Raw genomic sequence first — 16,224 nt, 5'->3', positions numbered from 1 at the left:
CCCCCCCCAAAAAAAAAAATCGGTCCGCCCTGCCTCCAATGCGCATGCGTTATTTGGGCCCACAGCAGGTCGTCTGAGACCGAGTCTCTTCACCCAAAGCGATCAAAGGGAATAATGGGATTATTAACCATCAGATAACAAGGTAAAACCTCGTAAATCATTCTAAAATCAGTTTTAAGCATAAACGAGGTGATAATCCGTGAGTCGCTACTGACACTTTAAAATGACAGGTGCAGTGAACGTAGCAGCTCGCAGCTTGTGCTACTGCAGTGCTTTTCTCCATCCGTTATTATGAAATAATGCTGAATTTATGCAGAAATGATTGTTGTACAAAAGCTTCAGATATCTGTTACTGAGATAGATGATGACTGGAGTGCAGTTTTAAGCAGAAACGAGGTGATAATCGGCAAAACGCTAGCGATGCTCAGAAATGATGCATGCGCAGTGAAGGCAGGGCAGACCGAATTTTAGGGGGGGGACTGTTCGGTCTGTGAAACCGGAGAGAATCCATGAAGTAGCTTTGATGTAATCCTTCAAAGCCTATATATTTTCAACATTTTGTCCAAATCAGTGCAGGGGGTCAGGGGGGGGGGTGGGTGAGGGAGATTCCTGAATGCAGGCGCGACACGTTCAGTGCGCAGCGAGCGCGGAGCAGAGAGAGGATTTTAAATGGAGTGAACATGTTAACAAAACGAAAACGTGAAGCTTTTACTTCTCTCTGAACTTTCTCTAAAGGTGTGATTCTGCCGTTACCGTCCTGTTCACACCATGTGCGCGTCGTATGCTGAATTTATGAGATCATGAGATGAAATAAACGGTCAAATATCTTTAAAAACATATTTAAAAAATGAGAATATATGAATGAACTGAGATACACACACACACACACAAAAAATGTTCAGACGCACAGATCACAAAAAGCAGGTGAGAACTCTGAACTTTAACAGCTGTTATTTTCCAAAGGTATTTATTTGTTCAGTCTTGAGCTTAACGTAGTGTTTAAGCACAAAACGTGACTGATGAGGAGAAACAATTTCAGAAATGCAACAGAAACAACCACAAATCAGAAAAAGTTGGGACTGTATGTAAAATGAAGATAAAAATAAAAATGTTGCACCATTCCCAGTTTCTCCACTCACAGAAAACAAACGTTCTTCCAGAGTTGTGTAATTATACTACAATAGTAGAATATAAAGAAGGGGAAAAAAAGAAAAAAAAAATAGACAATATATTCGTCAATCGCAATTATTTGCAACCAGAGGTAACAGCATTATAATATTATTTTAGTTGGTGGTGTGCCGCAGGATTTTGTAAATATAAAAAGGGTGCCGCGACTCAAAAAAGGTTGAAAAACACTGATCTAAGGAACCTAAAACAGTTGGTTTGCTTTAGTCCTGGGGGTGGGGGGGTGGGTGTGCAAAGGTAGTGATAGCTCCCCAAGTACTTGGCGGATGTAAAAAAAAAAAAAAAAAAGCCAAAAAAAAATGCATAGGCCTAATGCTGCGTTCATGACATGTTGTAAATTTGGTCATTTTCCAGGTTGATGTAATAAGAACTTGAAATATTACACGTACTATTGAATTACTTTTAACCAACCCTTTTCTTTTGTTTGTGATATGTTTACATGCTTTATATATTAGTGAGGTTTAAAGATGTCTGCAGTAATTCATGGTCATTCAGTCCAAATAAAAATACACATTTGACACATTTTTTCCCCTCATTCATCCTCAACAAGCGGCTGTAGTTCCATTATTTATTTATTTTTTGTCAATGCAACAAAGCTTAAATATGTTTCTGTGTGCATGAATATTGATTTCTTAGAACTCGAACTCAAACGTTTGCAGTTTGGATTTTCCAACATTTCTGATATCATGAAAACATGCTTTTAACTTGCAGGATGAAACGATTTGTCATAAAAACTACAGATCGATGGCAAACTATTTCTTACACCATTATCACTTTTGGCTTGCATTTCTTGTTTCTGGTGGAAATCACATTTCCCACCCTTTAAGAAAAAACTTGGCTCCACCCCTGGCACAGATCTGCTTTCTCTTGACTTGCATCTGTGGAATCACTGGATTACTTTTAAAAACATAAAAGAAACAGTAAAAAAAAATGTGTTTGCGTTTTAAGTGAAGAGACCAAAAACAGGAGGAAAGCGGCGCGTCAGCTCCGCTCCTGCTCGTCCACCTCTGTTTATTTCTTCTGCTCCACGTGGACGTGCCGCGCGTCACTGTACGTTCCTAAGCGGAAGTGACGCGCAGGGCGGCGATGGCGGCTCGCAGTTCCATTCCGGATTGCCACTGGACTACAAAGTGAATTTAACCGGATCGGTTCGACTTCTCGGACAACTTTTATACTGCCGTCTCTCTACGGGTGCCACATAGAGTGAAGTCGAGTAGAGCGGGTGCTTGACAATTTGCAGACCCGCAGTTCTGGGGGTGTTTTGGACCTAGTTGAAGGTGATCACCCTGTCGAGCTAACGGTAGCTCGCTGGTTGTTAGCAGCTAGCCGTTAAGCTAGCTTGTCATCGAGCTGTGTGCAAAGGTCCTTTCAGCAGCAGGAATTGTTTTTTTTTTGTTGTTGTTTTTTTTAAATCCACGTTTGTACTTCTCGGTTACAATGCCAGCACACGCGATTTAATACTAGTTTACCACGAGTGTGCAGAGCGAGGTACCCACACGTTTGCTTGGCCGCTCCGTTCCGAGTTGCTAATTTGGCGGCTGTGGCTAAAGACTGGAGATCTCCAAGCGAGAAAAGTTCCTTTTAACTATCAGCTGAGACGTGAAGTGAAGCTGCAGTGGAGGGTCTTTGCATGGAAGCCAGCATGCTGAAGACCCGGCAGTGTTTACTCGGCATCCGCACCTTTCTCAGTGTAACGTCCAGAATATGGGGGTTCATCGTGTACATCCTCAGGAAGCACCTACGAACGGTGAGTTCTTGGAGGGGGGCAGAGATGAAACACCTCACTTACGGTCAGAATAAGTAGACTTTGCTGTCACAGTGCTGAGATTGTCTTTAGAGAGTGTGTAAACAGTTCAGAGCTGCACTGCAACTCATGACTATTTGGGTCATTAAGTTTTCAGGCTCTGAAAAAGCCTTGGCAGTGCAGTGAGTGATGACAGAGCTAAACATGATTTCTCCTCCACTTTAACTTGGAAAAAATGCCATCGTTGACTTTATATGAGGATATTCTGTATCCCCAGTTAAACAGCTTCATCATGAAGTGGTATAGAGGAGGATTTTCGTGGCGACGGGTACAAACCCGTATCTACAGAGACCGTTCTAAAGATACGGAGGGTGTCTTACCGACCAATCAGAATGTGTAAATATGTCCGTACCCGTACCATATGCTGCTAAAGGTCCGGCAAGACTTCAAAACTCATCCGTACATTGTCCTTATCTTAAGTGAACCCATGGAGCTGTGAGAGCTCCATGAGAACTAGAGAGCGCACTCCCAATGCTGCACACTAAACGAAAACGTTCCTTCATGGACAGAGACATGACGTCTCCTAACCGGGCAAAATATTGATGAAGTACCCGGATGTTAATGCATTTTCAATGGGGATTTGCGACTGAAAACACTCAGAAAAATGCTCCCAAAATACATGTTAAAATGCCATTTTGACCTGGATATCAACCCAGTAAAATTAATTTACATTAAATTATGTCAGGAAAGTATTAAACTTACTCTGACACACATTCCCAAATATTAGTGTTGAAAGTTACACGGATCTGCGATGTTCAAGCTGCTGAGCTAAGGCATTCTGCTGCAGCTGCTGCTGTGTTCAACGCTGCGCGGCTCTGTACCTTTAGCAGTCCCACAGAAGATACGGATGTACGTACCCGTAGCCACTTAGTTTCTTAAAAAGAAGACTTGAAAGTTCAGCTCCAGCCCTGGTGGGGTCCAGGGTCAATGCCCCAGCAGGGGTCGACGGGGCAGGGTCCCCTGAAGCTATAGGGTTTTAAAACGTTAATGGCAAGCTCTATTTTAATTAATTTTTAGTGGTTTTAGATGCACCAACTCAGTCCCAAAATCAACTTTGATTTGCTAACTAAAGCTTGAAAATCACCCATGGAGGCCATCTTTAATTTCTAAGCTAGTTCCCACCCTGCTCAGAGTATCGCTCTCATTGGACCGACATCTCTGCTATTTTGGCATTGTGGTATAGCTCGCTCACAGATTGAGCTCGGACTACTTTCGTGAAACTACTCAGCGTGCCGCTCTCGTTGGAGCAACAACACACAGATTGCGTCTCTTCCCAGATAGATCTCTCAGTGCAGCTTCTTGTCCTGACTTTAACACAAAGTTAACACCCAAGTCTTTCATCCCCAACTGTAAATTGTAATCAAAACATTCCAGTCGTGTCTTTCCGAACTCTTTCGCATCAAACTCCATTATGTCAATGTTTATAATGTGCTTGAACAATAACAGGTGAAGTTGCTCATAAACTTTAAGTTTCTTGAATATTTATTACAGCCAGTCTTAAACTTAAGTGATCTTTATAAATTTTTTACTGGTAAATTTTACAATTGATTTAGATTAGATATACTCATTATCTCACAGGAATATATCACAATTATCTGGGAACTACTTTTTGCACAGGAATTCATCAAGCACGTCGGCTGCGGGCGCGTAATAACACAGAGTACCCAGAAAATGGACAGTTGTTCGGCCATAACGAGAGCGTCCACTTTTAGCTTGCCATAAGCTAAGCTAGTGGCGCTTGTGAGAGTGTGGCTAGTGCCAGAAGGATTCATCAGGACTTATGTTTGGACTTATATTTGGCACCACTATAATTTTATTTATTAGCCTTTAAATAGGAGATTCAAACTATGACATTGCCGATATGATCAAAATTTGTGCTGTCTGGAAATTTTTTTTTTATTATTATTTCCCCTGAAGGGAAAAATCTCAAATGAACAGACGGCCTTAAAGTACTTACAGGGGCAGCCTTTATGGTCTGATAGCGACCATAGTGACATCATAGATCACTTGGGGGCTTCCCCCGATTTGAGTGAGGGATGCTGGGAAACAAATGGCAACAGCTATTCAGAGTAGAGAAAGGCACAGTGCTGTCAGCTGGCTGCTCGCTCGAAAAGAATAAACCAATTTGGCATAAAATGCCGCAAAACGGCTTATTTTTGAATAAATCTAATATGTTTCTCATATTTTGTCAAGGTTAGTAAGAAACAAACACTTCTAAATCTAAAAATTCTGTTTTTGAAACCAGATTAACCCTCTGAAGTGATTTCCAAGGCATCTTACAGAAATTAATGTGCACGCACATCACGTGAGATCAAAGGTAGTTTGAGAAGCTCTCGCATGCTCGCACTTGCTTCCTCCTGCAGACGGTATTAAAAGGAAAATGAAATATTTATGGAATTTTCCCCAGCTAAATGTGTTCTCTTCATTAAAATGAAGTGTCATTTTGCAGTACGTTTTAAAAATAAACATTACATTTGTTTTAGAATAAATGAAATCCAAGCATTACAATGTTTGGATTTCGGAAGAAACTAAATTTTGTCAGTTTTGTGAAATTTGAAAGGCCGTATATATAGCTTTAATTGGAATGAGTGGGTATAGAAAATGAATGAATGTTTACAATTGTTCTCTTCATCGTTTAGTCAGTAACAAATTGGAAGAAAGCCACTTTATTCCTGAGCCCAAAGTGAACTTCACTTTTTTTTTTTTTCTTGCAACTATAGAGTGGCTTAAATAACATTTAAAGACACCTTTATAATGTACGGAACTGTGAAGTTGTACATCTGAAACTGGTCGCTACATCCATAAGTTTGCTATGCACGTCTTGAATTTGAATAAGGCTCTGGTAATGTTTTATCTTCCTAGTGATCTTGCAGATCACATTCTTTTAAACATGTTTGAGTTTAAGTTCTGTGAAACTCACAAAACCTTCTGATGAAGAATGGAAAGAGTTTGAAACTTGAACGACACAATACAGTCCAACTTGAACTTTCGAACATGTTGCTCATTCACTTCCAAAGTCATGCAAAGGCTTTGTGCACGTAAGGAAGTATTGCATAGTATTGTAATTCCATTATGGGCCGGGACCACTTCAGCAAGTAGACCAATTGTGATTTTGAGCTGAACATGTTTCCAGCTGTGCATGTAGACATTTTCCTGTGTCTCAGCTCTGGCACAGATATGGGTTAGTGGGTCTGACTCTATTTGCAGCCAGTACTACCTCACAGGCAACGCTATCAGTCAGTGCTGGAACAATAGCCCCAATGTAATGGATCTGGAAACCAGAAGAATAGCAAGGATGTGATCTGCCTCGGTCCAGACCTATGGCAGCAGGTTGATTTAAACCAGCGTGTCCATGGTATAGAGCATTTTATACACTGATTGGTTAGCTTAATTAAGTGTAGTTGAAACCGGTGGTTCTCATTCCTGATCCTCAGGGAGTGCTGTCCTCCACAGTTTTCATCTCTTCTTGCTGTAATGATAACTAAATTTTCTACTTCTGGTGACAAACTCTTCTTGATTGTCTTTCTGAATATGCACAAATACATTAATGATGTGAGGTAAGATGGAAAATGTGTAGGTCAGTGGACACTGTAGCCAGAAACAATTAACATCCTACTTAAAAATATGGTCCTGTCGGGTTTACAAAAGGATTAATATATTTTAAAGTCAGTTTATATATGTATAATGTCTTAGTGGTACCTCTGCGAGCAGTTGTTTGGCGATTATATAGGAATTGCTCTGTCCATCTCTTCATCTGTCCTTGGATTTTGTTAGAGAGATGATTCCTAAATTGTTTATGGGTTTCATTGAAGCTTCATGCAGTAGCAGAGCACCATATGAAGATGTGTAAGAAGGAAAATAACTGTGGTCCATTGTTTTCAAGAGATATGCACTGTTTATTTACATATTTGTTTAATTTAAATGCAAATTATTTAACAGTGACAATCCTGTGGGGCTCTTTAGCACGATGGTTGATAACTTCAATTCAGGTATTTCATCACACGATTTTCTGCTGCGGATTATGCATACAAGCCAGGCCTGTGGCAGAGTGGGTGTATCTCGAGTTTAATACAACCGCTTAAAATCAGTACCAACCATTTCTGTCTTTTCATAAGATTTTTTTAATTAAAGGATTATCGCAATAGTTTTCAATTGTTTTTCTAACAATAATATAAGTAGTATAAATCTACTAACAGATTATACAGTTAGATCATTTCAGTTCTGCTGTGTAGTGACACTGTTCATGAATGCATCATCAAACTACACTGAGGAATACTCCCACATGGAAATGCCTATGTGAGAATCTCCCCATCCACCCTGGCGACTAAGCTTTGACTAAAGCTGCTGTCATAAGCATGGCATTTAAGGTGTCAGAAGTCACATGCTTATAAATGAAACACAAACAGGTGCAGTTCATAGAAATGCATATGTGATGCAATATGAGTGGACTTTGATCTCACTTCATATCAGCCCAACAAAGCCTGGAAGACTGCCCTGTGCATGTGCGCTAATCATCTTGTTGTTCAAGGATTGTCGGCAGTTTATTGTGAGGGATTATGTCTGCACACATGGAGTACACGAGTGTTGACATGATACAGCAGGTGTTGTAATGTGCAACTTTGGTGCATAGGATAACGTAACACAAAAATATCTTATAAAACCACATTCAACACTTTGACCTCCCTTTTAATGAATCTCATAATCCTGTCTGTGAATTTGCTCTGTTGGTGACACAAACTGCAGTGTACGTTGCACAATTTTGACTATAAACAGCATATTTGACTTATTGTAAGCATACATTTATAATCCAATGGACATCATGCTGGGATCACAAAGTGAGTTCATGTTAAAGTAAAAAATCTGTCATATTTGACACTGCATCATGTGACCGTATTAATGGTGAAAACCATCGTTTAGCCGAGCGAGAGTAGTGCACAGAGCTCAGTGATCGTCAGATGAATGAGCTGGAGGTTTTTTTTGTTTTGTTTTTATGCGATGTTGTCAAGTAAAAACACCCATATGTAAAGATGGCAATTTCAAAACTTTAGAAATTGAAATTGAAATTAGAAATAGTCAGCAAGTCAGAACTTGGGTGAGATGCAGTTTCTCAAATGTGAACAATCTCTTTTCTTTATTTTATGTCTTTGTGAAGTGAACAACTTTAAGTTTTGCATCCTACAAGACGAATTGTTTTAAGATTTCATTTTGGACACTTGCTACTTTTTAATGGGTGTTTTTCTTTATGTGGTAAATACTAAATGTAGCTCATTAGTATGATTGACAATAAATTATTGTGGTGCTAATTGGGGAAACTAGTGTTTTCTTTTATGGTTGCAGTAGCACTTTGAAAAATCCACACAGATAACATTGTATATATAGATGAACAAAATAGACAAAAACATAGAAGGGAAAAAGGGAACAGGTTGAAATCCAATAAATACAGCAGAGCTAAATTTTAAAATTTAAGTCGTGTCCTTACCAAATTTATTACTGACTATTGGTACTTTTATTTAAAAAGTTTTTTGAAATGTATAGATGAGGATTATAGTTATTTTCATTTTCACAATGTATTATAACCATTACACTTTTTTGTACGTTTGCAAAATACTTTCCATGTGTTTTGCAGTAGAGGTTTTTGTAAAGGAACAATCAAAGTTAGTGTTACAATTTAAATACTTAAGGATTCCAAAATTACTGAAATCACACTGACACACCTGCAGCTAAGCTCCAAATTTCCATCAACCCACCGGGATCCACTCACCATGCAGTGGGGGGCGGGGCAACTCAGTGGGGGGGGAATCACATAAGCAAAACCGAGTTGCTTTTCTTGACTGATGTGGTGCTGCAGATTTTAATCAGGTTGTCCTCATATGCCCCGTAAATTTGGAGATGTACAAGATGACATTTACTGTTTGTTTGGGGGGGGTCGCCAGATGGGATGGACTCATGGTCTTTCTATTCACTCAGTGCATTTTACAGGCTCCATATATGCCCAGCTTTCTCCAAAGCCTATGACGATATTAACCAAAGCACTGACAGTTTTCAGGCCGTGTTACATGATGGCGAGAAGGTAAGAGTCACCCACTGGACTCGCTAACGCTCACTCTGCCAAACAGCTAAGGAAGAAGACAGCGGGAGAGGCCCCGTCCGATTGTTCATACCAAGAAAAAAGCAGTCCATGCTTGGCAAAGTCACCCTGGAAGTCTACTTTTCTTGTGTGCCCATGCTTCATTGACACTCACTGACAGCTGGGGGGCTAAAAATAGTTTCCAGTGAGAAAAGTACAGTGCACTTGGGTGAGCAGGACACCATAAAGGATCCTCTGTAGTCAATTGGCCGGAACAGAGTGCACAGGGCTGATTTTCAGCATTCCAGCTCTGTGGCATTTTCAGGCTTTCCACGTTTCTTCTCTAAAAGGCTCAAATAAAAAAAATTCTGGTTTTACATGAAGGTTGCTGAGCTCTTTGAGATTCTGGAGTTATCTTGAACATAAATCATATTTTGCAGAGTTCAGTAGTAAATCACAGATGAAATAAAGCCAATTCTTTGTGCTCAAAAGGTTTGGTACAATAATACTTATGCTGTCCTGCAAATCAAAAATGTGTACAGTGTGTGACACCAGGGGGTGGTGGCCAAGTGGTTAATGCGCTTGGTTCAGTTCAGAAGGGTTCCGGGTTCAATCCCACCCCTGCCACATTTCTCCATGTAATGTGGAGTTGCGTCAGGAAGGGCATCCGGCGTAAAACTTGTTGCCAATTCAACATGCAGATCCACCTTGGATTTGCTGTGGCGACCCCAAGTGCAAACAAGGGAGCAGCCGAAGGGACTTACTTTTTGTACAGTGGTGTGACACCCCAGAAAAACTGTTCACAGGAACTGGAGAGGCTTTGAAATCCAAAGACTGGAGACGTCTGTGCTTTGATGTCCAAAACATGTTCGGTTTCTCTCCACTATTTAAATCCCATTTGTAAGTTAACCGCCCTGACATAATGAATGCAGCCTGAATCTGTGTGCAGTGTGTTTTTTCCACTGTGTAAAAAGGTCTGAAATAAAGCTTGTTTGCCTTGCAGATAATCCAGTATCAGACGGGTCGATATGACACGTTTGCATCTGTCGCCCATCTCTAGAAACAGACTCGGTGAGTTCACCGTTGCACTTTTGTCAAGGTTTTTAACATTGCTTGTGTTATAAAATGGCTTTGCTCAATTGTGAGTGCTCTTACGAATCGTGACATCGTACCAAAGCTAGTTGGGAATATCTGACAGGTTCTGATTTAATACTTTAGTTGTTTATACTGACAAATTTTAAAGGAGCTGTTCAGTTACCACTGCAATGATATTCAATAGTAAACACCCTCCTTTTGAGAGGTGACAGCTTTTTTTTTCTTTTTCTTTTTTTTATGAATCAGAGAGAGAATCGCTTTAAAGTGTAGCATGTGAGCCTTATGTGGAGAAATAACATTTTGACTGTTTGTATCCTGATGTGGAATTTAAGTCTGACACCAGATCTCTTCCTTTTTTGACTTTGGGATCACTCTTCTAAGTGCAAAGCAGAGTATGAGTGAACCTGCACATTTTTCAAAGTGAAGTTTTGTTTTTTTGGTTTGTTTTTTTAAAGCAAATGTAGTTGCAATAGTATGAGTTTTGGGGATGCAGTTAGTAGGATTAACAGTTGTTACAAAATGTTTAAGGTGGTTAGGTCACACATGGTTAATGTGTAATCAGTTTAAACTTGACAGAAATACTGAACATGTGTCAGAACGGTGCACGTCTCAGCACCAGAATGCCGTAACATTTATGGCAAAGGCTATTCACCCAACTGTTGGGCAGATAAGTCATACATTGAACATTACACACCCAACCGTTGGGCAGATAAATATGTCTTACCTTATTCGCCAACCGTGATCGTGTATTGACATGGTTTGTGCATCGTAACAACATTTGTTTACACCACTTTTTAAGACTCTATTGCAGCGTATGTTTGACAAACATTTTACGGCGTTGTCTTTAATTACTGTGGAAAAAAAAAACACTGCATGGATGAAATCAGACAATTTCATAAGCATTTTGAACAGAAGCCTGTTAACGATGACAAAACAGTTTTGATGGACAAAATGCTGCTTGTTGCTTGTAAGATGGTGTTATATTTGACACAGTTCCCTGGGAGTGATGAGCCAAACAGAACCCCTCCCACAGCCGCCAAGAGAATATCCGCCCTTTTTTCCCCCGCGTTGAAACCAGAAGTGAACTTACGAGCACGTTCATTGGTTGGTTGTGGTTGGGAGTATATGCTCACGTATTTACTTTATTGAACCAACAGTTGGGCGTATAGCCACTCTGAACATTTATACATGGAGACACTTGTAGCTGAGCGGTTAATGTTTGCAGCATCCCCAGGTTTGAATCCCAGCCTGGTTGACCTTTGCCTCATGTCTCTCATTCCCCAGTTTTCCCTCTCTTTTTCACCATCTCTGTAATAAAGGCTGAAAAATACCCTGATCAAAAAAGAAAAAGGGGCTCGATGACCCTTAAGTCCATTCAGGCAATACCGGCTCTTTAACAGGAATAGCTCATATCAAAACCACCCACATGTCTTGCAGCTAATTCATCATGTTAATGCATAAGATGTCAGAAGATGGTTTTGGTTAATCACAGAAGTTCACAGACTTCTGTCGTGAGAATTAGGCTGAACATCAGGGCAGCAGGGTGGGGCAGCGGTGAGCGCTGTCACAGGCACTGACTTCATCTTTTCTACTAAATCACATCTACACTCGCTCGACACAGGCAGAGACCCTCGCTGCAGGTCCGCGTCTACTCCCAGTGAGCGAATCATTACCCTCTATTCTAGTAGTGGCACTGACCCTCCCAGAGCAGCTGAAAATTTAAATGGACAATTTGTGACATTCTTTGAAAAGAGTCAGTGAAAGAGATGTTCGTTTGAAAATGTTTCTAAAGCCATTCCTAGCATTTTTTGGTTAACTTAATTTATTATTTTTTTTAAAAGAAGCGTGTGCAATTGTGTGGTTTGTCGCGTCATACAGTTTGTCGCCAGCATTGTAAACTGATATGTAACCATTCTTGTCTCCAGATGCAGTGGAAGAGGAAGATTCTGGTTCTGGACTTGGATGAGACGGCTGATACAACTCTCAGCCATGACGGGGTCCCTCAGACCGACAGTGAGACCTGGCACACCCGCCAACTTCATCCTTAAAGTACGGGCGCTCGACGACACGCGAAACACATTAAAGCTTCATTTTCAATTTGTCGTCATTTCACGGTGTCTTCTTTCTGTTGCATTTGCAGGTCGTCATCGATAAACATCCTGTCAGATTCTTTGTACATAAAAGGCCACACGTTGACTTCTTTTTGGAAGTGGTAAGTCGCGTTCGGAGTTTGTAAGTGCTTGATCGAATCTTAGATCGATTAGGTAGCAAACAGTAGAACAGACGGTGGAGTTTGCCTGAGGTTCTTCTCTTGGTAGATATCTTTGTTAAGCTGTAATCTTGTGCTATCTGTGGTCATTAATCTGAAGTAAATTGTGTGCATTTAGACTACTTCACTCTGTGTATACGCAGGTGAGCCAGTGGTACGAGCTGGTAGTTTTCACAGCGAGTATGGAGATTTATGGCTCTGCAGTAGCAGACAAGTGGACAACAACAGGAAACATCTTGAAACGTAGATACTACAGACAGGTGCTGCTTTTGATACGACTGAATTACTGACTTCATTTCTTCACATCCTTAAAACACTTCCTGACTTGTTGTTGTCTTCTGCTTTTTTTTCTTTGTCTCTGTGCAGCATTGTACATTGGATTTAGGTAGTTATATTAAAGACTTGTCTGTAGTACATGACGACCTGTCCAGTATTGTTATTCTGGACAATTCGCCTGGTGCTTACCGTAGCCATCCAGGTAAGAATTGCATTTCATTCACTTGTATCTTCTGCACTCACTACTTCCTATTTTATTTATTCTTCCACCCCACCACCACCATGAAATTGGGGGGGGGGTGTTTGAAATGGACTCCGTCACGTTTTGACAGCTCTAGATTTCCCTCTTACTCCTTGCACTTGAAGTATACACCCATAATGTATTGTACAGACACAAATATGACCTTGGCCCAGACTTTCAACGTCATCCAAGATAATGGCTGACAGACGCTAATGATTGCACTTAACAGTACACATACACTTCAGTTTCAACAGCGATTTGTAGTCTTCACTGAAATTGCCTGTCTGGCATATCACTCTATAGAAACTCATGATTTCAGTGCCCACAATTACCTGTTGACACCTGCATGTACACATCACATGTACCTGTTAGACCTGTTCAAAATGTCAAATGTTACAAAATCTGTTGGGCCACATGTTGTTCTTGTACCACTAATAAAATAAAAGATCTGTGCCAAATTTTATTGTAATCGAACATTATTTAGGGGTCCCACACAAAGCAGCAATTTTCCCCTCCACTAATTCCAGTAATGTTCTCCTCTGGGTGACTAATCAACCACCACTTTTTGTGATTAAAAGCCATCGCATGTACCTGTAAAAGAAAAATGGCACCAGAGTCTTGTCCCGTTGGGGCGATGTTGCCTTGCCAGTGGAGGGAAAGTGTGTCACTCTGGGGGACTCCAAAATCTTATCTGATTGAGTCCAAATTTGGTCTGCACCTATAAAACCCCAAGTGGAACAAAAACAACATGTGGCCTGAAGTCTCTCACAACTTTTATTTTTTCACTATACGTATAACATGAACAGCGCATATCAGCATAATAGGCGGGGGGACCTCAGCAGAGTATTGGTTCAGCTTTTTAAACTCAGGTTATTTTTATAAAACAGTTGGATGTATTTAAAATGATATTTAATGTCCAAGTGGTAGTGGCTACAGGTATGAGACATTTCTGTAGGTATAACAAACCCAATAGTGGCATGGGGTGATTAATAATGTATTGAGGTTTTACGACAGTTCTTTTTGAGAGGTTTCGTAAAAAAATCTCTAATGGTCTAAATTTTGCAGAACTTGTCTCCGTTTTGAATTTTGGCAGAAATCCTGGAAGATCCCGTGTGTAATAGCCACAGGAAAAAAAAAAAAAACACACCCAACAGATACGACGTGGTTAATCAGTGCATGGTGCTACTGGGTTAGCAATGTGAGTGCAGTACTTTGGTCGTAAATGAATACTCCAGGGGTCTATCAAGGCAGCTGGGAGTGTTGGCGCTCCACTGTGTGGAAATGTACGCTTGCAGCGCTGAGAAACGCTGGTTCTCCACACATCCACCCTGAACACAGAGAACAGCATGTAATATGAACATAAAGCTAAATTAAAGACAAACAGCAAAGTAAAATAACACACAACTTTGATCCGTGTGTCTTACAGACAATGCAATACCCATCAAGTCCTGGTTCAGCGACCCTAGTGACACAGCGCTTCTTAACTTGCTCCCTATGCTGGACGCACTAAGGTGAGTACGATGAAAATGTTTTCTTCCCCTGATGCTTTACTGTATCAGGTCCATTTGTTGCCTCAGTTCCAGAGGTTTGTCATCATTTGTGAGGTACAAGTTTGAGTAAAACTAGCTTACAAGAGATGCTAATACAGTGTGCAGCGTTCTGTGTCAGATACGAAAAATGTGAGAAAAATGTTGCACTTGATGCAATTGGTCAAATTTGTCCTTCATTCACACCGAGTGACGTGGTTAACATCTTCTCTCTTAGGTTTACTGCTGATGTTCGCTCCGTCCTAAGTCGAAACCTCCACCAGCACCGGCTCTGGTGATTGGCTTGAATACAGAGGGGCGAGGCTTGTTGACCAGCCTCTTCCTCTCTGCTGGCTTCCACGTGCACCCATGTTCCCATGGAGATGACCCCCCCCCCCTTCCTCTTGCTGTCTCAGATAGGATCTGAGGAGAGGAGGGTCGGGGTGACCATCTAACACGGGGATGAACAGTACAGGATCACCAGAGTCACAAACTACTGGAGAGGGAGGGGGGAGCCAGCTTTTCTTTTTCTTTTTTTCTTTTTTTTTTTTCTTGATTCTTTATTTGTATTTTTTTTTTTTCCCCCAAAAACAAAATGGAGCGTCTCTGCCTTATAGCTCCTGATACTGTGTGCATCTGGAAGTGAGCAGGAGTTTGCTCGCTGAGTTTGTTAGTCCTTCATAATTTTTTTTTATTGTTTTTGACCATCGATGGAGGGGCAAGAGAAGGATCAGCAAAGCGACAAACACCAATCTTCACAATGGTCTTTTTTTCTCCATCATCATCAGACTTTGTGCTTCAGCATTTTACTCTTTTAATTTCTGTGCGTCTGTGGTGGAGCTGATGGAAAACCACCCATTTTAGCTCAACCTTACCGTTCCCCGAAAGCAAATTTATTTATTTGGGGGCAAATTACTGCTTCAGTCTAAAATAATAAATCAAATTGCAAAATTGGAGTTTTTCTGTAAAGATGCAATCTGCAATTTTTTTTTTTTTCTGGATCGACAAGCAAACAGATGGATTTTTTTTTTTTTTTTTTATCAACTGTGGGCATCACCCCCCCCCCCCCCCCCCCCCAAAAAAAGCTCAAAATACTTGAGAATAAAAACTTGACTGAAATGTTACGAAGGGGAAAAAAGGCTTGTGATGATCTATGGACTGCTGCGCCGCCTTTTCTCCCCTGTTCCTATTAACCCCCCCATAATAATGACATCTTTCCAGCGTTCCCCCTGTTTGGGATCAGATAATCGACTTCAAATGCCTTCTGAACAGTGTCAGTCTTGTCAGGCTCACAGAAGCTTCTTATTGGCTCTGTCTCCAACTCTGTGTTACTAATAAAACACTTGTCAGTATCAACCAATTATTATCAAAGTGCTTCCCTTTTTTTGCAGATTACATGTCCCCACCCTCCATTGAGGAGGGTCTAGGTGCACCGGTAGTTCATGCAGTTTGCTGTTGCAGATTTGCTGCCATCATGTGGTGGTTTTGTGTTACTCCACCTGCCCCCCATTGGAAACTGCAGGAGTTTAAAGATGCCATGCTTTTGTTTCCTTCCTCTCACTGAACACGATTTCCTCCCCAATATGACAAATGGACCTAACCACCAACATTTGCATCTATAGTAACTTGTCAAATCTGACACTATGCGCTGCTGTCTCATCACAGAGTATAGTTTATATTTTCCTTGAGTACATGCTGTGAGATGATTAGTGGCACTGAAAAAATTGCAACCAGAAAGGCTTGCATACAATTAGAATACAA

The 16,224-nt window shown here is 40.8% G+C and overlaps 1 protein-coding gene across 1 annotated transcript; it reads left to right on the top strand.

Moving 5' to 3' along the window:
* Positions 1 to 1,467: 1,467 nt before the first annotated feature.
* On the top strand, positions 1,468 to 15,823 carry ctdnep1a (CTD nuclear envelope phosphatase 1a). The gene is given in 10 exon segments (XM_034164730.1): positions 1,468 to 2,932; positions 10,060 to 10,092; positions 10,094 to 10,138; positions 12,089 to 12,151; positions 12,153 to 12,200; positions 12,292 to 12,363; positions 12,564 to 12,680; positions 12,787 to 12,898; positions 14,364 to 14,448; positions 14,702 to 15,823. Coding segments are annotated over 10 exon segments (753 nt in total). The 5' UTR covers positions 1,468 to 2,815; the 3' UTR covers positions 14,763 to 15,823.
* Positions 15,824 to 16,224: the final 401 nt, after the last annotated feature.

The sequence above is a fragment of the Thalassophryne amazonica genome, chromosome 23 (assembly GCF_902500255.1).
Source record: "Thalassophryne amazonica chromosome 23, fThaAma1.1, whole genome shotgun sequence".
Lineage (NCBI taxonomy): Eukaryota > Metazoa > Chordata > Actinopteri > Batrachoidiformes > Batrachoididae > Thalassophryne > Thalassophryne amazonica.
The sequence above is the reverse complement of the archived record's forward strand: the minus strand, read 5'-3'. Positions and strand labels throughout refer to the sequence as shown.